The sequence below is a fragment of the Drosophila santomea genome, chromosome 3L, assembly GCF_016746245.2.
Source record: "Drosophila santomea strain STO CAGO 1482 chromosome 3L, Prin_Dsan_1.1, whole genome shotgun sequence".
NCBI classification, from domain to species: Eukaryota; Metazoa; Arthropoda; class Insecta; order Diptera; family Drosophilidae; genus Drosophila; species Drosophila santomea.
In genome coordinates this window covers 11,982,112-12,006,222 of record NC_053018.2, presented here as the reverse complement: position 1 = coordinate 12,006,222, position 24,111 = coordinate 11,982,112, and the positions used below count along the sequence as shown (strand labels likewise).

The following is a 24,111-nucleotide window of genomic DNA, read 5'->3' as shown; positions in this document are numbered from 1 at the left end:
AAAGGAGAATCGGTGCGAATAGCAGTTATGTGTTTTCAAATAAATAAAGCAGTAATAATTAATAATTCTTTGAAAAATGTATTGAAATTTACCGAACATTCGGGGCTCGATCTCAAGACTCACGCCAGTGCTATAATTAGTATTAGTATTATTATTTTTGTTATTGACTTTATGTATTTATTTTATTGTTTATGGGAAATGTTATTATGTTAAATTAAGTCGATTAGTTAGTATAGATCTAAGAGTTATGTTAAAGTGTAGTCATCATCTGGCTGTACGCAGGTATACAGGTGCGTGGTGCGTGGTGCAGGGTGCGGGGTTACATCTTACTCTTGGTTAGGAGCTTGAATAGGTTTAGAAATTAATTTGTTATCTTGTATACCCCTATTAAGAGATAATAATAATTTGATATCAACAGAAGCTTCTTTAAAATATATTGGAAGGATTAGCATAAATAAATGCTTTAATATGTATAATTTATTTATATAAATTATTGATAAGGAGGAATACTTCTTATAAATAGACTTACAATCTAATAATCGCAACAATGGTTATTTTCTAAAAATCATAAAGATATTGGAACTTTATACTATAGAATCCGGCTATAGCGACTTTCAAGGGACCGACGATTTTACGTCGTTATAACCGGAAGACGCACTAACAGAAAGGTGGAATAAAAAATATTTTTTTTTTTTATTTTATGGTTGCTATGTTTGTAATATGTTTTAACATAAAACAAATTAATTTGACTAAATTGTTATATTATTTATTTAAATACAAGAATGTTGATAATAATAAGATATCAACCGAAGCTTCTTTATTTTATTTAATTCAAATATATATATGTATAAATACTTAAACATTTTTTAATCCAAGCTTTGTGTGGTGCGGGGTGTGGGGGTTACTAACTAATCGAATTAATTTGATAATACCATTGACGAGTGTTTTGTGCTCGGGAGCTGAATTTTCGCTGAATATTCTATATTAAGTATGTTACCCATACTATCATTTATGGGTTGAGGGCATGGTATTATGGTATGGGGACAAATAAAATAAATACACCAATAAATTATTATACAAAATAAACTGATTTTTATTGATTTCCGCGCCGGTTCACATATGTAAATAAGGCTGAACCGTAAAAAGGCCGCCTCCACCAACTCCATATACCCTTCAAAAAGTATACATCTACATATATGTATGTTTGTACATATATCTATAAAATATATATTTGATTGTCAATTAATTAGCTACTAATTTGCCGACTAGTCCTACGACAGCTCTATGATATAGTCGTCAGACTTTAATCGATTTTTAAAATTAAATCCAAATATATACATATTGTATCTACCTGTTACATATCTTTCCACGAATCTAGTATAGTCTTATACCCTACGAGTAACGGGAGTATATTGAAGTGGAAAAGGAGAATGAGAGAAGAAAGAGGGCTATAAAAACACCACCACTAATCTTAAAAGAGAATCGGTTTCAATTACAGTTGTGTTTTCAAATTAATAAAGCCAGGCCCGGCGAAACGTGAAAAAACTGGGTGGGTAGGTCCGTACGAAAATATTTTATAACATTATTAAATTAATTAATCAATCTCTTTTTAAGCTCAAGCCAAGCTAAGCCTAGCGTTCTGCAACTAAGGCGCTCATAACATTCGCTTTCGTAGCCCGAAAAACGCCCAAATAAACCAAATAAATAATTATGTGCCCCTTCCGTGCGGGGGAGAATGAGTTGACCTCAGCAGCAGCCGACGTGGAGCCGGTGGACGTTGAGGACGATTATACAGGCCCCTCCGCGGCCCTTATGGAGCTCCTCTACGAGCTGTTCGCGCAGCTTAAAAGTGTGGAAGAGAGGCCCTTTTTAGAGTCGTGTGTTGGAGATTGGTCTCCAAAAATTAAATGAAATTAGAAATTCGTAACCATTCCTATAAAAACAAATACGTTTTTGTGTTTTGCTGAGATAAAAAAAATGTCATTTTCTTGAAAGTTGTTCTCTGTCTGCTTTTTTTCATTGTTGTTTTAAGCAAAAAACAGCGATTGCCTGAAATCGATAGGAAACTATCGATTATAAATGTTTTACCCTAATACAAGTGGAGTAGAAAAATCACAAATGGATGAGGAATTGGAATTAATCAGCCGCAATTTAATCAGTGTGCTGGCCAAGTTGAAAAAAAGCAAACACAATGACTTGCAGGATCGAAAGCTAAAGATGGCCCGGCTGATACGACTCCACTTGCAGCATGTGCAAACTACGGTGGTCACGCTCAGGAGGAGGAAGCAGCAGAGGACCAGGCGGAGATTTAGGATGCTACGCACGTTTTTTATGCGCCAGATGATGGAGATGCACTCGAACTACCTGCACATATACGCCATGCTGCGCCTGAAGCATTCCCAAGTCATGGACTCGGACTCGGAAACCAGCGATGTCGATGGAGAACCGCAGGTGGAGATTGGCATGCAAGGAACTTTTCCCTGCTTCGATTCCCATTTCTTTGAGCATGTGATTCCTGATCTGAGCGAGGAGGAGTTTCTGAACACACTCCATGTGACCCGGGGAACTTTTGAGACCTTGTGCAAGCAATTGTCTCCCACTCTGCGGACTTCGGATGAACTTACTCAAAGAGCGCCAGCAATTTCTACCGAAAAGTGCGTGGCTCTGGCCCTGTACTTCCTGGCCAGCGGCGAGCGGCTCTCTTTGATTGCCGAGAGATTTTCCCTGCCCCGTCCAAGGACTATCAAGTGTCTAAAGGTCTTTTGCAACGCCGTGATGTCCACTTTAGGCCGAGCGCTTCGCCAATTGCCACAGCATCCAGTGGACTGCAATAGTGTAGCCGAAGGGTTCCAGCGCGAAAGCAACATGCCCGCCGCACTCGTCGGAGTTCTTGGCGTCTGCTCCATTCCAATCCGGGCCAATGGCGACGCCAAGAACTCGATACTGCGCATGGAGTATCTCCTGGATGATCGAATGCTCTTTAGGGAGCTGCAATTGGGATGTGGCTTGCGTGCCACCCTGGGACCCATGTTTTCACACGCACCCAATACTCTCACCGCAATCCCTAAATTCCGCATTAATTCCCGCCCAGTTCCGGCCTTTGTCTTGGCTCCGGTGTACCAGAACTATCCACTGCGTCCCTGGCTTCTGCAGCGCTATACTGATCCGATAGCCCCGCACGAGCACGACTTCAACGAGGTTGCCGAGCATCTGCAGGAGTTGAGTGACTGCGCATTGCATCGCCTCATGTCCCGCTGGAGCTTCCTTAGCCAACCCCTGGACATTAGCTTCCACACGGCGTCATGCATCATCACAGCAGCCGCAGTGCTGCACAATCTACTGGAAGAACTAAGCGAACCGCACATGCTTGAGTGGGGCAACTCAGTGGACGTGTCCAAGTTCCGGGCAGAGCCGCTGCCTGATTCAGTCGGCGAAGACGCTGAGTCTCACGCGGCGCTCGAAGTGCGAGATTTCCTAGCCAGAACCATAAGCTCTACTGAAATGTGAGGCATACAAATCGGTGTGCATCTGACTTTGCATATACAAGTTATAGAGATAATGACTAAAATAAAACCAAATTAAGTTACATTATTAAAATGTAGAATTCTTATTTATTTCAAGATGTACGAAAAATGAAGTATGCGCATCTAGTAAAGACGCTGGGGCGGTCCCATGGAGGACTTGACGTGCAGGGAGCGCACATTCTGCCAGTTCTTCTTCAACAGCGACACCAAGAAGTTGATCGACAAGTTGACGTTTTGGGCCAGCTCGTCGGACTTCATGCCCACGTGACCGACGGCGACGGACAGGCAGAGCACCTTCTTCATCTGGAACTTGATGGTCGACTTAACCTCCTCGATCTTGCCAATCATAGACTCCTGATGCGACAGCAGGGCAGGGAACTTGCCGGCCTTGTTCAATCCAGGTCCAAGCAAACGAGGAATCTGCTTGATGAGCGACTCGGAGGCCAGGAAGGCATCATAGGACTTGGCCAACTTCTTCACCAGTTTCTTGTTCTTGTTCAGCTTCTTCAGAGCCTCGGCATCCATGAAGTCGACGTTGTTGGCCTTGGCTTCATCGCAATGCTGCTGATCACCCAGAATGCACACCTTCATCTTGGGACGGGGAATGTGCTTCAACCTGCGGGATAGCAAAAAAAATAGCCTTAAATTAGCCAGGGTTTTGTGCTATCAATAAGATATAGATATAAGTAGGGACGCATGAAAAACTTACAAAGCCCTCTGAGGAGCACGTTTTCAAAATTATTAAGAAAAGGGGGGTCGGTGTCCAATACTGGAGACCTACTCAAATTTTAAAGACCCTGAGTGCAGGTCCGTCGAGATGTGGCAGCCACATGTCTCGACTACCTGATGACGTGATGGACTCGACTCCCGCAGGAGCTTCTCTCCAAGCACGTGCGCAGGTGACTTAGCCAACGTACTTGACGGTGCCGGAGAAACGCTTGTCCTTCTGGGGATCGTAGTTCTTCAGGCCGATCTGCAGTTCCACCGTCTCGAGGAAGCCACGCTTCTTCTTTGCCGAAGCGTCCAGGAGTCCATTGACGCCCTCATACAGCGTATCACGCGAAACCTTCGACCTGTAAGATTTAACCAATTATCAACCAAATGGTAGGGAAGTTAAGACTAAAAGCATTAGGTGCTATTTTGGCTGTCGAACCAATGCGCAAATAAAAGCAGCCCACATATTAGTTGCTTATTTGACACATAAAACACGTTTTTCTTTTGCAATCATTTCCAAACTGATATGGACATGGAAAAAGGTCTAAAAAGCTGGTTTCTGATTGCCACGGAGCACAGGATGGTGTTTTTCTTTATTTATTTATGGCCCCGGTGTTAAGTTACTTTTATTTTATATATTAAAATTATGAGTTACACTTACGCCATCTTTTCTCTTCAACGTGCGATTTAGAAAGGAAGTGGAAATTGCTTTTTAGAGCTGAGAAACCTGTAGCGATAGTTTCATGGACACGGGTGCTTGTACGATTATATATCGATATTCATTTAAATCGTAGTTCTATTTCCAAAACTAGTCGGGTTGTTAACACTGCTAGCTTATGCCGAATTAAAAATTGTTGAAATATTTATAAAATGCTAAAAATAAAAACCTAATATATTAAATATATACTCCTTGTGATAATTATTTGGATTATATTAGGCATCAAAAGTAAGTTTGTTTTCATATCTTCTTCTCCTAATGTCATATTTTAAAATGTTCAAATTAAATTAAAATTGCATACCAATGTTGTTATAAAAACGAAGAAAAATCATTATTTTACGGCCTTAACATATTACGATCAAGAAAATGAACCATCAATTTGATGACACAGTTAAGTGTAGTTGGAATTCGCCTAATAATAACACCAATTTATTTTGCGATACTTTGTGGGCTGCCAACTTGTTTTTATCACCATTAGCTTGGCAGCCCTGGAGCAGCAACTTTGTTTGTAGTTCAGAATATTGGGTTTTAAATTTGCACTTGATCTCTGTAATATATATGTGCAACTTATACGTTACTGTGTAAGTGTCTGAAGATTCTGTTGAGAGCTACCTCTCTATAAAGGCATCTTATTTCAGGTGATATCAGAGGCTCGTTCCAAGAGTTAGCAGTTGCGCTCTCTTCCCAAAACCAAAACTGAGAGTGCGTGGAAATGAAAACATTGCTTTCACCATCTCGCCGATTAGTCTGCATATTAGTTTAGTCGGCACTGGGCTGTTTGATATAAAGTAAGTGCGTGGTGTCGGTGCAAATAGCGGATTATATAAGGGATTTGAGCCGCGACTGCATTGATTTTCCATTGGTCATGGCCCGCATCGTTGAGAGCAATGTAAGTTACTTGCAACTAAGTCCAATTCTATTCGCTGGTATGTTTACATAACTCCCGACTCGCATCACCACCTGCCCCGCCCACATCCATCTTGTTCCATACCCCTCAGATTTCATAGTTGTCAGCGATGATCATGTTTTTCTCTTGGCCAAATGCCTAATGTCTAGGTGGTTTCGCTTTTTCCCAAATTGTTGGCCAACAGTGATGGGAACTATCTAGGCACATCTATTGGTACCCAGTTGATATCAATGTTATTATTTTAAATTATGAATATAGGAGTTCGAATAATTGAGAGTACGAAATGCTTGCACCATACAAATAGTTTGCACCATATGCACCTGATCATTTAACTCATTTATAGGCTCATACTAAAACAATCAATAGTTTCTTTCCCACCACTGTTGCCCAGTGACGTCGCCGACTTAAGAATAGAGATGATGCCTGCCTTGTGACCTGAGGAATGAGTGATGTGGATCGTCTGGTGGAAAATCTGCGCCATGTGCCGGTCCGTCTGCCCAAGGAGTTGGAGGTTCGCCAGCTATGCCGCTCATTGAGTGACTTGCTCGTCAGCGAGGCGAATCTACTGAGCCTGCAGAGTCCGCAAATCGTATGCGGCGACATACACGGGCAGTTCGAGGATCTGCTCCACCTGCTGGAACTGGGCGGATCGGTGCAGCAGCAACGCTACTTGTTCCTGGGCGACCTGGTGGATCGGGGCAAAAACAGCGTGGAGACCTTTCTTCTGCTAGCTGCTCTCAAAGTGCGACATCCGGCACAGGTTACCCTGTTGCGGGGTAACCATGAGTGTCGCAGTGCAACTCGATCCTATGGATTCTACGATGAGTGCCTTGCACAGTACGGCTCTGCGAATGTCTGGAGGATGTGTTGCCGTGTGTTCGATCTCTTGCCGCTGGCGGCGATCATTGATGGCAATATATTTTGCGTTCATGGCGGCTTGTCGCCGGAGATCCAGCGATTGGATGAATTCCGTAAACTGGATCGCTGCCACGAGATACCCGAAAGTGGAGTCATAGCTGATCTCCTCTGGAGTGATCCCCAGGAAGCGCCTGGATGGACGGCGTCGCCACGTGGGCATGGAAAGCTCTTTGGCGGCGATGTTGTGGAGCAGTTCACCCGCAACAATGGTATCTCTCTCATATGCAGGGCTCACCAGTTGGCCAGGGATGGCTTTCGGTGGCATTTTGGGCAAAAGCTGGTGACTATCTGGTCAGCACCCAACTATTGCTATCGCTGCGGCAACAAAGCGGCCATTCTGCGTATAAATTCTGTTGGGGATTACGATTTTGAAGTGTTTGAAGCGCCGGAGTTGCACTCCAAGCCTCAGCCAAGGAAACCGAAAAAGCGTTGTCGTCAATTTTTTCTATGATTTAATCACGTCCTGAATCTTATCCCTAAAATTATTACTTTTGCAACCGGCAGAACCTACTAGTCACTACAAAAACGATATTTTCCATTCCCAAATACTCCTAGTCTCGTAATCAATAAAATACATGTACTCAGTAAAACATCTAGCTAGATTTCCGTTTACTTACTTTGACTCTGGCGACTTTTGTCTTTATATGCAGGTTTATATGCAACTAAAAGTAATGCACTAAGAGTACAACTACCTTTCATTTTAAATTGAGAAATACATACGTGCAAATGTATGTAGCTAGACCTTCTGCCGACTGTCACTTTACTTGCTAAGCAAGTGAGTCCATATTTTTAGCAGCCACTGTGCTGACTTTGCATCTTATCGCAGAGAGCGAAAGAAAGAGAGAGCGAGAGAGAGTTGTAGTTGTAGCGGCTATTTCACACGATGACTTGGCTTCATTTCAATTGGAAATTGGAATCGGCGGCACGCGGACGCACGATTCGCTTACTTTCGAGTTCGGTGTGAAATTCAAATCGGAAATTAGCCAGTTTATAACAAGTGTTTTGTAATAATATGACGGAATTCGATGTAAGTTCAAGTGCAAACCTTTTTTTTACTTCCATTTACATTTCCATTTGCTGCGCTCTATCCATTTCTCTTTTCCAATTCGCGCTCTCTGTTTATCCACCAGTGCGTGTGACGTCATGGCTAATGGGTTTCAGACTTGTTGCCAAAGCAAAAGCAAAAAAAAAATAAAATACATTCATGTATATTAATGAGAAGCTCAAGGTCGCTTTTGATATGGGGCCAAAGTTGGATGTCTAAAGCTAGTAACCCCAATTAGCAGCTGCTTTTTTAAAGGGCGCCTTTGCAATCGCAAATATCACTGTCGTGTACAAATAATCACTATGCGAGTTGTGTGTTTATATTTTTGTGGCTCTTATCAGTGCCGGTAATTTCCACCAGTCGCAGTGACCTTTCATTAAATCGAGAATCACGCTACACGCTACTGGATTAAAAATTATCTTAATTAAAAAACCAGATAACGTCGTACATATGTAACATACATACATACCAATTCATGGTGACATGACATTTATAGGTGGAAACTATCATTAGACTTGCCTAAAGATATAATAATTTCTGATCGGGACCAATAGTATTATTCTAATCTGATTCAATAATTTAAATATCATTTTACAATAAAAATATACATATGTAGTAGATGTACATATTTTTGTCATATAGATGAAGGTATATATTTTCCCATTCCTCACTATTTGTACTATTATTACGTGACGTATTCCGTCATGTATTATGCAAGGTTAGGTAGGGCGAAGTCATATAGATTAGATTGTTATTATGCTATATTTACTTATAAAAAGGAATCTGTGCAATCAGCCTAAAAAAAAACTACCTAAAGGTCCAGTATTCAAATTAGTTCAAAGTATTAATAAAGATTTAATGACAACCATATGATAAATATAAAATATAATTTACATATACATAAGTGTTTTGAACTTGTTATTCCACATATCTAACCTTTGTCTATTCCTTTCCAGTTTGTGCCACTAGCGGTGGGTGTGGTCGCCGTACTCGCAGGCGCCCTGATCGTCCATTATCTGCTGAATAAAAAGTCCACGAAACCACGCCGGGAACCCAATCGCACCGCCAGGCTGCGCACGCTTGTGGATCCCAACGACAAGTATCTGCTGCCACTCATCGAAAAGGAGAATCTGAGCCATGACACTAGGAGATTCCGGTTTGGATTGCCCTCCAAGCAGCACGTCCTTGGCCTGCCTGTTGGTCAGCACATTCATCTGATTGCCACCATCGACAATGAACTGGTGATTCGGCCATACACACCTATATCGTCCGATGAGGATGTGGGCTACGTCGACCTAGTCGTCAAGGTGTACTTCAAGGACACGCATCCCAAGTTCCCGGCCGGCGGTAAAATGACGCAACACCTGGAGCAGCTCGAGTTGGGGGACAAGATCTCGTTCCGCGGACCCTCGGGTAGGCTACAATATCTCGGCAATGGCACCTTCTCCATAAAAAAGTTGCGCAAGGATCCGCCCAAGCTCGTGTCCGCCAAGCGGGTCAACATGATTGCCGGCGGCACTGGCATTACTCCAATGCTCCAATTGGCCAGAGAAGTGCTCAAGCGCAGCGACAAGGATAAGACTGAACTGGCGTTGCTCTTCGCCAATCAGGTAATTAGCGAGCCCTTTAGTTAGCCAAGTTAATTAATATTGTTGTATTCCTTGCATTACAGAGCGAAAAGGATATTCTGCTGCGTGCGGAGTTGGACGAACTGGCCGAGAAGCATCCTGACCAGTTTAAGGTCTGGTACACAGTTGACAAGGCCGGCGAAGGTGAGTTGCAGTAATAAAGGAGCTAAACAGCTCATACAGCTCATCAGGCACACTCGCATGAAGCATCTTCATCACCATCCGGAGATTCACTTAGCTATTTGCCAAGCATCTATTATGTTAAGAATCTTGTGTCTGCCCCTTGAACCATGCTGCTATTAAACGCATGCCGCGATCGGGAAACGCGCGCTTTGTAGCTTGGTCCTACAACACTGGCCACGTAAACGATGACATGATGCAGCAGCATCTGTATGCACCGGACGAGGACACGCTGTGCCTACTGTGTGGTCCTCCGCCCATGGTTAACTACACCTGCATTCCGGGCCTGGAACGGCTTGGTCACCGGGCCGAGCAGAGGTTCAGCTATTAGGAGTTGATCCAGCTGGGAACATAGATACTATTCCTGTGTTTTGATTTCATTTTACAATGCTGAGCCAGTGGGTTTGATTGTGTTCACCAGGTCTTGCTTAGAACACCTCTATGCCTTTAAATGCTTTACTAATATTGATTTTCTTTCATATTTCGTAAATAGGTTGGCAGTACAGTGTTGGCTTCATCAATGAGGACATGATCGCCGCCCACCTGCTTCCGGCCAATGACGATACCATTGTGTTGCTTTGCGGCCCACCACCTATGATTAACTTTGCCTGCAATCCGTCGCTGGACAAGCTTGGCTACCACCCGGACACCCGTTTTGCCTACTAATATAATGGGCATTATAGGACGAAATTGCATTTTAGTTTTGTTATATTCCTCTTTATATGTTGCCTCTTACCAGCTCATCTAAAGCCCAGTTCGCCCAGATTTCGGCATAGAGTCAATGTGATCGACAGCCAAGCGAATAAAAACCTTAATTAGTGTAAAGTTTTATGTTTATATTGTTTATAGTGTTATCGATGACTTGAAAGAGAAAACAGATGTTGCCGAACATCGTTATTGCTAAACATTTATGTTGTTTAACATTGATGTTACCGAACCACTTTTGTAGCCTTTAAAAAAGGAAACATGTCTCGAAAATAAAGGAACGATCCAGTCGTCGCAGGATAAGTGTAATTTATGGTATCTGCCTTCTTTTTGGCTTTGCTTCATTTTAAAAACCTCCTTCGCGCTTATCAACGGACAGACGGCTATAAAAACCCAATTTTCTGTCTGTTTGGTTCGATGGCATCATGGCACTAATTAAAATAGTTTGAAAATTTGGTAACTCGTTTAAAAAGTAATTTCTCTGTTTCGATAAATCTATCGATATTCCGATAAGGGCATGAAACAACGTAACCAGTTATCTCAGTTCACAGTGATCGCGATGATAAAATACTTAACGAAGAGCGTCAATGCCTACGGTCACATTGCCGAGAGACCGCGTGCATTTCGGCTCACACTCATTTGAGCTTCGAAGGGTGCAGACGTGTCAAATGGCTGGTCGCTTCTCAGCTTTTCTAACCTTGTTTTACTTCAATGAAAAGACTTGACCAAAAAATATGTTTTGTTTTGCGTCAAAATTAAACATGATTTGAGGCCAATATATTTTGTTTAAAACAATTAATTAAAAAGAACAATTTTCAAGAACTTTTATTGATTTTCGCGCTTTGATTTTTATTATTACATATGAGTACGGATATTTTTTTTCATATTGCTAATCTACGTTTCCACGCCCACAAAAAAACAAACTGCCACACTCACACTTAAAAATTTTTAATGTTTTTTTTGATTCTAATGCCTATTATCAAATTGCCGAACGAACTTCTGCCAGGCCGCCTCCAGCTCCTCGCTTTCATCGCTGTTCCGCAGATAAATATTTAATATTAAGTATTCAATAAAACTTTGAAAAAGGCAAGAAAAGATGTGGTAATACTATCATCAAAAATATCAAAACATTTTTTAGGGTTTTTTTTTTCATTTATTTTTTGGACGGTTTACAAAGTTAAGGCCGAACCTTAAAAAGGCCGTCTCCAGTTCGTCCCTCTTCTCCCTGGTCGGCAGCCGGAGAAAGAGCGCCTTCTGCAGGTCCAAAAACGCCGCCGTGGGGATCTCGTCCGTGGGCTCTGGGCTGCTGCTGGGGGACGCCACGATTACCCCCGCAAACGCTGCAGACAGCTCCTCCTGGCCGTCCTCCACCGGTGTGCTCGCGCGTTGCCTGAAAATGCAAAATATAAAATAATTATTTTACAATAAAAATTAACAATAAGATTCACTTACCTGCGGTGCACTAACCCCTCCAAAAACCGCAGACTCTCCCTCCACGGCCACCTCGAGTCTACTCTGTCCACCTCCTTGTTGAATTGGTGGCGCAGCTGCGACCTCCTTTTTTTGCACTTTCTGGCTGCAAAATTATAAGAATTGCATTATTACATACATACACAACCAATTTTTCTTCATACTTACGCGAGGTTTGGCACGCCGCCCCAACTTCCACCCATGCCTGTTGCCGCCGGTCCTTGTGCTGGGGCACGTGGACAGTTTTGTCGTACAGACATGGGTGGTCCTTTACAGCGGCAATAAGTGTAGCTTCCATAGTGCTTGGCTGATTTTGAGATAGTAAAGCTGGTGATGGGGGCTCTGGGATGGTGATTGCGGGCGTAGAATACAGTAATGTAAAACAAGAATAACGTAAAACCAAAAATGAAGTTTATATACCCTTTCAAAAATTATTAATCTTCATATATGTACATATACTTAACAAATAACTATGATTTCTTATCAATTAAATAGCTACTTTTCCGACTAGTCCTACTACAGTTTTATGATGTAGTATCAGATTTCCGTTTGGGCTGCGGGATGCGGATTCTGAGCTGCGGGATACGGGCTCTTTGAGTCGGGCTTTAGGCTGGGGAGGCGGGCTCTGGGTATAATTCCTCCCTCCAGAGCCACCTCGAGTCTTCTTCATCAAAAATATCAAAACATTTTTTAGGGTTTTTTTTTCATTTATTTTCTGGACGGTTTACAAAGTTAAGGCCGAACCTTAAAAAGGCCGCCTCCAGTTCGTCCCTCTTCTCCCTGGTCGGCAGCCGGAGAAAGAGCGCCTTCTGCAGGTCCAAAAACGCCGCCGTGGGGATCTCGTCCGTGGGCTCTGGGCTGCTGCTGGGGGACGCCACGATTACCCCCGCAAACGCTGCAGACAGCTCCTCCTGGCCGTCCTCCACCGGTGTGCTCGCGCGTTGCCTGAAAATGCAAAATATAAAATAATTATTTTACAATAAAAATTAACAATAAGATTCACTTACCTGCGGTGCACTAACCCCTCCAAAAACCGCAGACTCTCCCTCCACGGCCACCTCGAGTCTACTCTGTCCACCTCCTTGTTGAATTGGTGGCGCAGCTGCGACCTCCTTTTTTTGCACTTTCTGGCTGCAAAATTATAAGAATTGCATTATTACATACATACACAACCAATTTTTCTTCATACTTACGCGAGGTTTGGCACGCCGCCCCAACTTCCGCCCATGCCTGTTGCCGCCGGTCCTTGTGTTGGCGCACGTGGACACTTCTGTCGTACAGACATGGGTGGTCCTTTACAGCGGCAATAAGTGTTGTTTCCATAGTGCTTGGCTGCTTTTGAGATAGTAAAGCTGGTGACGGGGGCTCTGGGATGGTGATTGCGGGCGTAGAATACAGTAATGTAAAACAAGAGTAACGTAAAACCAAAAATGAAGTTTATATACCCTTTCAAAAATTATTAATCTTCATATATGTACATATACTTAACAAATAACTATGATTTCTTATCAATTAAATAGCTACTTTTCCGACTAGTCCTACTACAGTTTTATGATGTAGTATCAGATTTCCGTTTGGGCTGCGGGATGCGGATTCTGAGCTGCGGGATACGGGCTCTTTGAGTCGGGCTTTAGGCTGGGGAGGCGGGCTCTGGGTATAATTCCTCCCTCCAGAGCCACCTCGAGTCTTCTTTGACCACCTCCTTGTTAAATTGGTGGCGCAGCTGTGACCACCTGTTCTTAAAATATGATGGGGACTTTTGGCACGCCGCCCCAACTTCCACCCATGCCTGTTGCCGCCGGTCCTTGTGCTGGGGCACGTGGACAGTTTTGTCGTACAGACATGGGTGGTCCTTTACAGCGGCAATTAGATGTGCTTCCATATTGTTTAAATGGTTTTGAGAAAGTAAAGCTGGTGACGGGGGCTCTGGGATGGTGATTGCAGGCGTAGAATATAGTAATGTAAAACAAGAATAACGTAAAACCAAAAATGAAGTTTATATACCCTTTCAAAATTATTCATCTATGTACATGTACATATATTTAACAAATAACTATGATTTCTTATCAATTAAATAGCTAATAATTACACTTTTAAAGGAAAAAAATACACAATTAAAGCATTTTAAATTTGGCGAGTAGGTTTAAATTATAACTCTTCCATAGCTCTACTATTGGTGAAAAAGTTGAGTTCGGCCAACTTTTCATTTTCAAGATAATTGCAAAAAACTACCTCTGTCGCACGGGACAAAAAATGGAAGAAATGGAAGAATTCGCGTGGAATTGTCCATATACATATATATGTTTCAGAAATGTGCACACACAACCACAAATCGCAATAAGTGATCCCGTCTCGGTTTTGATTCCGATCCCTGAAGCACTTGAAAGTAGCATTCCTAAGTATTCGTTTTTCTTAATGCTGTCTCATTAGCGGTTTTGTTCTCCCACGGAACGCCTAAACAATGTAACCGACTCGTTGAGCGAATAGCATTCGAGAAGTAGAAATATTGCTGTGCCGTAATGCTGGACGGCGTTTGGCAAAATGTGTTACCCTGGACTCCTTTACAAAATTAAATCCCATCTTCCCAGTTTCACTATGACCGTCTTAGATCCTACACGGAGAATAGAGTATTCCGAGTTAGATGTGGAAGCTCAAAAAGCTCGCCTAGGCCCATTAGAGCCGAAGTACCACAAGTCAGCGTCCTTGGACCCATTCTCTACACCCTCCATACCTCAGACCTTCTCACCAATCCCTCCAGAAACCTAACTATTGCCACATACGCTGACGACACCGCTTTCCTACACCTTGACGACACCTCTGTTCCCGAAAAAGCCACAGCCATCATACAAAGTCAACTGGATGCAATTAGCCCTTGGTTGCATCGCTGAAACATAGAAGTGAACCCTGAAAAATCCTCCCAATCTACGTTCGCTCTGAGCAGAGTAGAATGCCCACCTGTCTCTAACCGGAGACACCATTCCAAATGTGCATAGGGCTGACCCTGGATCGCAGGCTCACTCGTCCCCATCACATCGATAAGCGCAACCAGGCTGACTTGGGCCTGAAATAGCTTCTCTGGCTAATCGGAAGAAGGTTAAAGCCTGAGCAAAACATAAAACTTCCGACAATACACAATACAATACTCTAGCCGATCTGGACCTACGGGATACAGCTGTGGTTTCAAACCGCCTAAAAATACAGCGGTTCCAGAACAAATGGTTGAAAATTGTCCCTGACGCACACCCGTACCACGAAACTAGGCATTCCAACGAACTAGGCATTTCACCAGTACTAGGCGAGATCAGAAGGCTCAGCGCAAGGAACGCATTGCGTTCATTGACTTCGTTTCGCTCGGGTGCCCAAAACTCCGAACGCATACGAAGTGAACGCAAAGAGATCGCGAAAACTGAATGGAATATATTCTGAATACCTACTAAAACCAATGAGTACTCTAAATGCAAACAAAGAGAATGGTGTTATGCAGTCCTCTAGTACGCAAGCAGTATGGAAAACCCCCTAACCTACTGGACAATAGTAGAACAGGCAGAAGCCTGAGAAGAACACACCCACTCGACCTTACCACTGGCTGAACAAAGAAGACAATCCACCCCAACTCACCGCTGCATCGCCAGATTCTTCAATTCTCAGTTTAACATCATTTAAAATTTAAAAAGATAAAAAAAACATTTACCGTAAATCTAAACATAATTTACTCATAAGAACACAAAACAAAGCAATACCCAAAATCATAGTTAAACAGATCAAGAAAATGAAACAAAACAAACACGAAAACAGCGAGGCGGCATTGTTTTGTGTAAAAAAACATGCCAGAAACTCATAAACAGCAAAAAAACAATAATAAATACCTTTGATTACAATATTAATGTGTTCCATTGCAAAAATACGTTGTTTTAAACGTGTTATATTAATTTAACTGCGACCGTCACTTGCAAGTTGCACACGCTGCAAAACCAAATGAATTTTATGTTCTCTGTTTCGCACTCATTCTTTAGGAGAATGGTTACAATAAAGCAAAACCAAATATTTTTTTACTTTTGGCCCATTGACCACTGTGCGCTGGCTGCCCAAAACACCAAGTATCCCTTAAGTTAAATAAAAGCCATTTTACATTTAAAACCATTTTTATGTTCATAATTCACAAAGTAAAAACGCTTTGAAATTCTTTGGCACTTACGACAGTTAATTTTGTTGATACATTACATTACATTACTGAAGAATGTACATATAAATATCAACGATTCCGTATAATTGATAAGCTTTTTGTTGTTGAGTAAAAATCAACTCTTTAATCAATTTCACAAGTATCTTTGTTAATCAATATGGGATTCCTTAAATAGCCTTTTATGAACTGAATATTACTATTGTTATTCATTATTGGCAGAGTGCTCCAATTAACAGATGACTTATGCAAATAGATTCGAATTTTTCTGCGATTATACAATCTTATTGCTTCTTGCACAAAGTCGAAGGTGATTAGCCTGCACGACCGGACACCAAATACTTTTAAAAGTGGACATCCTTCCAGAAGCTTTAATAGCTGATCGTTGGTAACATCTGACATTTTGACGTCCAAAATTTCTAAATTCTTCAGGCTTAGAAGACTTTTTGTGAAAGCTGTGTTACAGGAGACAGACAGCTCACGAAGTGAAGAAATCTCGCAGATATGCTCCACTTGTGCCATTTCCAGGGTGTGTCCCACCAAAATAAGGCTTTCCAACGGAGTGCCCGGTTTTCGAATAAGTCCCTCGATTAAACGAAGTTTAAGAAAGTCCACATGCCACAACTGCAAGTGTTTCAATTTGGGGAGCTGGTAGACAATTTCGTATGGCACATATTCTTGCAGACTTGTATTAAAAGCGAGCCGCTCCAGATTTCGGCCCTTTTTCACAATTACACGAAAGTCTTCAGCTGTAAGGTTGACGGTGTATTCACCCATGTTAAGGTGGCACAACTGCTTCATTGTCATGCAGCACGAAGCCAAAATGCTGGCATCAAATCCGCGTTGGCTGCCAATCTCCAAGGACTCCAAATTCTCCAGTACAAGAAGTCCGTCTCCCGTATAAGATGTCGCCTCCAATTTGAGTTTCTTTAGGTGCGGCAGAGCCCTTAGGCTACACACAAAATCCATATACATGCCTTGATTCGGAAAGTGCAGGCTGACATGTAGCGATGTTAGACTCTTCAATTGCAACAAATCGTGCCACCTGGGGCGTCGAAAAGACATTTTGAGGTGTCGCAGGTTCGAGCAGTAGTCCCGCAACAGCCACAAGTACTGCTCCTGCACAGAATGGGGATCCAGTGGGGTCTCATAGCTGATCACATGCTCTCTAACAATGTCCAGTAGCTGTTGGATCTCCGTTTCGCCGATATTCGCGGTGTCGCTTTCTGTAATGATCCTATACCTATGTTGTAGCGTTTCGAAAAGCACTTGAAGCTGACGATTTGAGGCGGCGAGATGTAGTTGCTCAGTGAGGCTTAAATAGGACAGTATCCTTTCCCAGCAGTAGGTGTTCAGTTTGAAGATTTCTAGATTCACAGAATCTTCATCGCGTGTTCCGCTCATTTCTGGATGTTCCGGACACTTTCGTATTCGCGAATCGACTGAGGCCGGATTATTTCGTTGGCCAATATTTTCGCAGAAAGTACGACTATGTCGGGAATTCCCCGGCTTCTTGACTAAGAAATGGTAAAAAAAAAAACAAACTGCCTATCAAAATCAGCAATAAGTATTATCAGTTTAAAGCAATAATAAATGTATCTGTGTGTATATATTAGTATACACCGATGCAGAAAGTAAACGACATCAGAAGTGTTGTTATCATTTTGAGCATTTTCGTTCACACCACAAATATGACTCAGGCATAAGTGAAAATGTACTACGATAGTCCGATCAGAGCAATTGATTTATTTTAGAGCGGAAAGCGGAACCTGTACAGTGGGACTCAACAAAGAGAAATATTTTAGAAACTCTAAAAAGCAAAACTGTTGAGGCCACACAACATATTAAATATATTGTATTCAAGCTTGAAACAAGCCCCGAACGACAACTAAATCAAAGACATTAGAATAACAAGATGCGTAACGCCATACGATTTTTTTGCACACGATTTTTTCGTGGTGGCTTTTCAAGTGGCTCCAGGCTTTCTCGAAATTTTGTTCAAAAGCCAGTGAGCGGAGAGCTCTAGAGCCATCAGCTCTCTTGTACGCATACAGCGACAGCTGACCACTGTATTGGTGCACACGTATGCACAAGCATTGTAAAAATGACAAAATATGCCCTTCATTTTAGAAGTTCTTAGACTTTAAATCTATATTATTTTTTATAAATTGCCACCACTTAAAAACTCTAGTTTTGCATTGCCTTAACATAACAAATACTTAAATTCAACATAGAAATAATAATAGAACAATCTATGTACCTAATAATGCATAATAATTTTCAAATATGATTTTATATTAGAATAGTTTTCATTAGAGTATTCAGCGTGCGACGTGTGAAAAATATAAGACGTCAATGATTCTTCGGTGCTTATGTCCGCACTTCGTGCATCAATGAAATCAATTTTGCAATAAAGAATTTCCATATTTTTATTTATGTTATAATTAATATTTTATTTTATGAATTATTTTTATGAAATATTTTAAATGTAATTTCTTTTTTTTTTGAAAATTCTTTGTTTTAAATTACAGTAGTTTTAATAATTTACTTTATATACATTTTAATTATTTACTATAGTTATTTAGTCAAATTACTAGTATAAAAATTACCAATTTTCAGTATTTAAAATGCAAATAAGATTCACTTAAATTATTTTTTTATATTTTATTTTGATATTTTAAAAAAAGCGCGCAATTATGGGTGGTAAGAAATGCTCTACGAGTAACGGGTATTAAAAACTTCTTTCAAACCATAAGAGTTACGAATCGAAATTGACCAAAACATTAATCAAATTTGTTTCTTAGATCAAAATTGATTTCGGCCCGAAAATCGTCTTCTAGCAATTTTTGGCGAGCGAAAAGAGAGCAATTTCGGCCGTCACCAAAAAAGTGGCTGCATAGTGCAAAACCAATGTATGGCCGTTACGCATCTTGTTATTATAATGTCTTTGACTAAATCATCCAAATCGCCGTTTAAGAATAAATTAAAATTGTATACAAAAAATGTAAGCAATTCGTGTACTTTTTTTATTAATCTCCCCAAGTTTCATGAAATACATAAAACATTTATTTGTTTCTTATTATAAATTCTTGGATTCAGTGCCCAAAATAGAAAATATATATGTATATTCTTGATCAGCTTTGTCAAGTTTTCCGCAATCTTATTTTACTTCAGTTTTTAAGGTAATTAATGAAACATTCTAAAAATGTTCTTTCCATTTCCATTCCATTTTCCATGCAATTACATGCTGTAAAACTCTAAATTATATCGAAAAGACAATGTTTTCCAATAATTAATTTAAATTAAAAAAGAAAAATGGCTATTAACTTCCATTTTAGTTCCCATTTTCCTGTCGACCATGTAAAAGCTCGCTTATTTAAAAAAACAAAATGTCTTCTTCTGCGGCCTTCATTACACTGCTTATTTACATAAGACGACGAATTGTGATTGGTGGAACTAACATGAGCCCTTCCTGTTAGTTTAACAGAGGAACTAACAGCGAGCTTTTAAACCGCCGATTTCGCGCCTAACCAGAATTTAAAATCAAAAAATGTGGCGCCGCAGTGAAAAATTCATAAAAACATATCAATAATACTAGCACTGATTTGTTGTTATTTAAGCTACAATCTAAAGTCAAATAAAAATGTTCTGTTCGCATTACATTGTATTAAAATTCGTATAAGTCGTCATGAGTAGGTTTAAGTCACTTTATCAATGTTATTCCTTATACATATGTTCAATTCTAACAAAATATATTTAATAAAAATTATCTCTCATGACTGCAGTAAATAGGAATTTTATTTTCATTTAAATCAGGATGGCATACCCCGCTTAGGGTTCGTTGCGACAAATGATGGAAATGCGACGCGTCTTTGGCACCAGCGTACCCCGAAACTGGGAGTGCTCCTTGGATAGTATCTCGTGCGTGAAGTTGTAGCGAGCCGTGTGGCTCATTATGTACAAGGAGCGGCGTGGCAGCAGGATGTCAGCGTAAAAGTTGTTCTTCAGAGGCGCCTCCGGCTGATGGCGATAAGCTGCATCGGGCTCTGACCCCTGGGATGTCGGTTGCGTTGCAGTTCCCGGTGATTGCTGTTGGTATCGCTGCTCATCCGTGCGCACAAGTCGCATCACACTGTCGCTAAGTAAGCTGATCCCGGAGATTGTGTTGCCGCAGTACTAAAAGGATGATAAAACGATGATGCTATCTATCACTGTAATTCCAGACTTACTCGCGTGCTATCCACATGGGGCTTGATTACGCCATCGGGCGCAAGATCCAGGATGTGGACATAGGGCATAATTGCTCCATCGAAGGCCACTTGGCGCACGCGCTCCAGGACCTCTCTGTTTTTGGGGAACCACTTCTTCCGCTCCGTCTCCCGAAAACCGTGAATGGCCTGCAAGATGGCTGTTATCATCTATCATCCATGTAAACATATTCGTGATCTTATCCCACATCGTCCCAGTGATCGAACTCGTAGCGCAGGCGGCTCATATAGGGTTCGATTTCCTCGTGAAGCTGCTGTTCCTCTGGCTCACTAATGAAATCCGCGATAATGCGCATATGCTGGCGAAATTCCTTCTGCTCCGTTTCTGGCCATTTTCCAAAATATGCTGTTAAGTTGTCTTTTCTAGCGTTTATTTTCATCGCTTAATGACATTCAAATATCAATTATAAAGGCAGTTTAATTTGGGAGCACATATGTGGAAAAAATATTTCTACTTACCTTGTTGATGACACCGTCTTAAAATATGACCTATAAGGGGAATCCTATTTTGGATAATCATTTCCGAAGGAATTTGATTGTTTTGAAAGTTACGTGCAAATTGAAAATAAACAACCATCAATCAGCTGTTTGATAATATCCTGGCGTTGCCACCCGGTGAACTGTTAATAGTCACTGATTTATCGACCGTTTATACTGTATATTTGAAATAGAGTTAAGCTTGTAATCACTTTAAAACTTTAAAAGAGTTTGATACTCAAGTGGCGAATTGGTTTAAGTCAAGAGACTTTTAAGCACATTCCATGCTCAGCTAGTTGGTATCAATCTAATCTGACCTCAACTCACTTTTGAGTCGCTTGAGCGGCCAGATAGATCGACTTGGATTGTAAAACTAATCTTGTACACACTCGGCCACGAGTAATGTTCTGAAATGTTAAATGGTCTAGAACATAAGGGAACGATCCAGTCGTCGCAGGATAAGTGTAATTTACGGTATCTGCCTTCTCTTTGGAATTGCCGACAGACGGCTATGAAAACCCAATTTTCTGTCTGTTTGGTTCGATGGCATCATGACACTAATTAGAATAGTTTGAAAATTTGGTAACTCGTTTAAAAAGTAATTTCTCTGTTTCGATAAATCTATCGATATTCCGATAAGGGCATGAAACAACGTAACCAGTTATCTCAGTTCACAGTGATCGCGATGATAAAATACTTAACGAAGAGCGTCAATGCCTACGGTCACACTGCCGAGAGACCGCGTGCATTTCGGCTCACACTCATTTGAGCTTCGAAGGGTGCAGACGTGTCAAATGGCTGGTCGCTTCTCAGCTTTTCTAACCTTGTTTTACTTCAATGAAAAGACTTGACCAAAAAATATGTTTTGTTTTGCGTCAAAATTAAACATGATTTGAGGCCAATATATTTTGTTTAAAACAATTAATTAAAAAGAACAATTTTCAAGAACTTTTATTGATTTTCGCGCTTTGATTTTTATTATTACATATGAGTACGGATATTTTTTTTTTCATATTGCTAATCTACGTTTCCACGCCCACAAAAAAACAAACTGCCACACTCACACTTAAAAATTTTTAATGTTTTTTTTGATTCTAATGCCTATTATCAAATTGCCGAACGAACTTCTGCCAGGCCGCCTCCAGCTCCTCGCTTTCATCGCTGTTCCGCAGATAAATATTTAATATTAAGTATTCAATAAAACTTTGAAAAAGGCAAGAAAAGATGTGGTAATACTATCATCAAAAATATCAAAACATTTTTTAGGGTTTTTTTTTTCATTTATTTTTTGGACGGTTTACAAAGTTAAGGCCGAACCTTAAAAAGGCCGTCTCCAGTTCGTCCCTCTTCTCCCTGGTCGGCAGCCGGAGAAAGAGCGCCTTCCGCAAGTCCAAAAACGCCGCCGTGGGGATCTCGTCCGTGGGCTCTGGGCTGCTGCTGGGGGACGCCACGATTACCCCCGCAAACGCTGCAGACAGCTCCTCCTGGCCGTCCTCCACCGGTGTGCTCGCGCGTTGCCTGAAAATGCAAAATATAAAATAATTATTTTACAATAAAAATTAACAATAAGATTCACTTACCTGCGGTGCACTAACCCCTCCAAAAACCGCAGGCTCTCCCTCCACGCCCACCTCGAGTCTACTCTGTCCACCTCCTTGTTGAATTGGTGGCGCAGCTGCGACCTCCTTTTTTTGCACTTTCTGGCTGCAAAATTATAAGAATTGCATTATTACATACATACACAACCAATTTTTCTTCATACTTACGCGAGGTTTGGCACGCCGCCCCAACTTCCACCCATGCCTGTTGCCGCCGGTCCTTGTGCTGGGGCACGTGGACAGTTTTGTCGTACAGACATGGGTGGTCCTTTACAGCGGCAATAAGTGTAGCTTCCATAGTGCTTGGCTGATTTTGAGATAGTAAAGCTGGTGATGGGGGCTCTGGGATGGTGATTGCGGGCGTAGAATACAGTAATGTAAAACAAGAATAACGTAAAACCAAAAATGAAGTTTATATACCCTTTCAAAAATTATTAATCTTCATATATGTACATATACTTAACAAATAACTATGATTTCTTATCAATTAAATAGCTACTTTTCCGACTAGTCCTACTACAGTTTTATGATGTAGTATCAGATTTCCGTTTGGGCTGCGGGATGCGGATTCTGAGCTGCGGGATACGGGCTCTTTGAGTCGGGCTTTAGGCTGGGGAGGCGGGCTCTGGGTATAATTCCTCCCTCCAGAGCCACCTCGAGTCTTCTTCATCAAAAATATCAAAACATTTTTTAGGGTTTTTTTTTTCATTTATTTTCTGGACGGTTTACAAAGTTAAGGCCGAACCTTAAAAAGGCCGTCTCCAGTTCGTCCCTCTTCTCCCTGGTCGGCAGCCGGAGAAAGAGCGCCTTCTGCAGGTCCAAAAACGCCGCCGTGGGGATCTCGTCCGTGGGCTCTGGGCTGCTGCTGGGGGACGCCACGATTACCCCCGCAAACGCTGCAGACAGCTCCTCCTGGCCGTCCTCCACCGGTGTGCTTGCGCGTTGCCTGAAAATGCAAAATATAAAATAATTATTTTACAATAAAAATTAACAATAAGATTCACTTACCTGCGGTGCACTAACCCCTCCAAAAACCGCAGACTCTCCCTCCACGGCCACCTCGAGCCCACCCTGTCCACCTCCTTGTTGAATTGGTGGCGCAGCTGCGACCACCTTTTCTTGCACTTTCTGGCTGCAAAATTATAAGAAATGCATTATTACATACACTTAACCAATTTTTCTTTATACTTACGCGAGGTTTGGCACGCCGTCCCAACTTCCACCCATGCCTGTTGCCGCCGGTCCTTGTGCTGGGGCACGTGGACAGTTTTGTCGTACAGACATGGGTGGTCCTTTACAGCGGCAATAAGTGTTGTTTCCATTTTTAATGCTTTTGAGAAAGTAAAGCTGGTGACGGGGGCTCTGGGATGGTGATTGCGGGCTATAAAGGCTAGAAATGAATTTAGGCATGCAGGTTTCCCAGATATAGACGCAGCGCCCACGCCCACAAAAAACTGCCACTTTTACTATTCCTTATATTATTTTTATTAATTTCGACGCTGGTTTACAAAATTAAGGCCAAACCGTAGATAGGCCGCCTCAAGTTCTTCACTCTTCTCCCTGCTCGGCAGCCGAAGAAAAAGCGCCTTCTGCGCGTCTAATAATGCCGCGGAGGCGGAGGAATCCGAGGGATCCTCTGGGCTGCGGCTGGGGGGCACCACGCTTACCCCCGCAAATGCAGCTGACAGCTCCCCCTGACCTTCCTCCACGGGTGTGCTCGCGCGTTGCCTGAAAATCCAAAATATAAAATAATTATTTTAGAATAATAATTAACACTAA

The 24,111-nt window shown here is 41.7% G+C and overlaps 6 protein-coding genes and 1 long non-coding RNA gene across 11 annotated transcripts; 3 read left to right on the top strand and 4 right to left on the bottom strand.

Annotated features, from left to right (window-relative positions):
- Positions 1–2,064: 2,064 nt before the first annotated feature.
- LOC120448927 lies at positions 2,065–3,597 on the top strand. The gene has a single exon (XM_039631162.2). The coding sequence runs from the start codon at positions 2,080–2,082 to the stop codon at positions 3,505–3,507; it is 1,428 nt and encodes a 475-aa protein (XP_039487096.1). The 5' UTR covers positions 2,065–2,079; the 3' UTR covers positions 3,508–3,597.
- On the bottom strand, positions 3,584–5,027 carry LOC120448928 (60S ribosomal protein L10a-2). 2 transcript variants are annotated; one of them, XM_039631164.1, is made up of 3 exons: positions 4,900–5,027; positions 4,442–4,597; positions 3,584–4,140 (listed from the first exon to the last, which is right to left on the bottom strand). In XM_039631164.1, exons 1-3 carry the CDS (start codon positions 4,902–4,904, stop codon positions 3,648–3,650), a joined length of 654 nt encoding a protein of 217 aa, XP_039487098.1. In that variant the 5' UTR covers positions 4,905–5,027; the 3' UTR covers positions 3,584–3,647. The 2 variants fall into 2 exon arrangements, with proteins under 2 accessions (XP_039487098.1, XP_039487099.1); XM_039631165.1 differs by lacking the exons at positions 4,442–4,597; positions 4,900–5,027 and adding an exon at positions 4,234–4,257.
- A 678-nt stretch (positions 5,028–5,705) lies between these two features.
- Positions 5,706–7,510, top strand: LOC120448653 (serine/threonine-protein phosphatase 4 catalytic subunit). The gene is made up of 2 exons (XM_039630784.2): positions 5,706–5,845; positions 6,230–7,510. The coding sequence occupies exon 2, from the start codon at positions 6,306–6,308 to the stop codon at positions 7,230–7,232; it is 927 nt and encodes a 308-aa protein (XP_039486718.1). The 5' UTR covers positions 5,706–5,845; positions 6,230–6,305; the 3' UTR covers positions 7,233–7,510.
- On the top strand, positions 5,707–10,459 carry LOC120448651 (NADH-cytochrome b5 reductase 3). Of its 4 annotated transcripts, none has more exons than XM_039630780.1 (4): positions 5,707–5,845; positions 8,783–9,436; positions 9,499–9,598; positions 10,128–10,459. In XM_039630780.1, exons 1-4 carry the CDS (start codon positions 5,822–5,824, stop codon positions 10,298–10,300), a joined length of 951 nt encoding a protein of 316 aa, XP_039486714.1. In that variant the 5' UTR covers positions 5,707–5,821; the 3' UTR covers positions 10,301–10,459. The 4 variants fall into 4 exon arrangements, with proteins under 4 accessions (XP_039486714.1, XP_039486716.1, XP_039486715.1 ...); XM_039630782.2 differs by lacking the exon at positions 10,128–10,459 and adding an exon at positions 9,750–10,031 and having other exon boundaries at positions 9,499–9,597; XM_039630781.2 differs by lacking the exon at positions 5,707–5,845 and adding an exon at positions 7,679–7,808.
- Positions 10,460–12,525: 2,066 nt separating this feature from the next.
- Positions 12,526–23,055, bottom strand: LOC120448170. The gene is made up of 2 exons (XR_005616089.1): positions 22,987–23,055; positions 12,526–13,488 (listed from the first exon to the last, which is right to left on the bottom strand). It is a non-coding gene; the product is annotated as an uncharacterized LOC120448170 (long non-coding RNA).
- On the bottom strand, positions 15,976–17,555 carry LOC120448168. Its single transcript, XM_039630006.2, has one exon. The coding sequence runs from the start codon at positions 17,391–17,393 to the stop codon at positions 16,116–16,118; it is 1,278 nt and encodes a 425-aa protein (XP_039485940.1). The 5' UTR covers positions 17,394–17,555; the 3' UTR covers positions 15,976–16,115.
- On the bottom strand, positions 19,770–20,848 carry LOC120448169 (alpha-ketoglutarate-dependent dioxygenase alkB homolog 7, mitochondrial). The gene is made up of 4 exons (XM_039630007.1): positions 20,717–20,848; positions 20,446–20,639; positions 20,219–20,386; positions 19,770–20,165 (listed from the first exon to the last, which is right to left on the bottom strand). The coding sequence occupies exons 1-4, from the start codon at positions 20,832–20,834 to the stop codon at positions 19,821–19,823; spliced, it is 825 nt and encodes a 274-aa protein (XP_039485941.1). The 5' UTR covers positions 20,835–20,848; the 3' UTR covers positions 19,770–19,820.
- Positions 23,056–24,111: the final 1,056 nt, after the last annotated feature.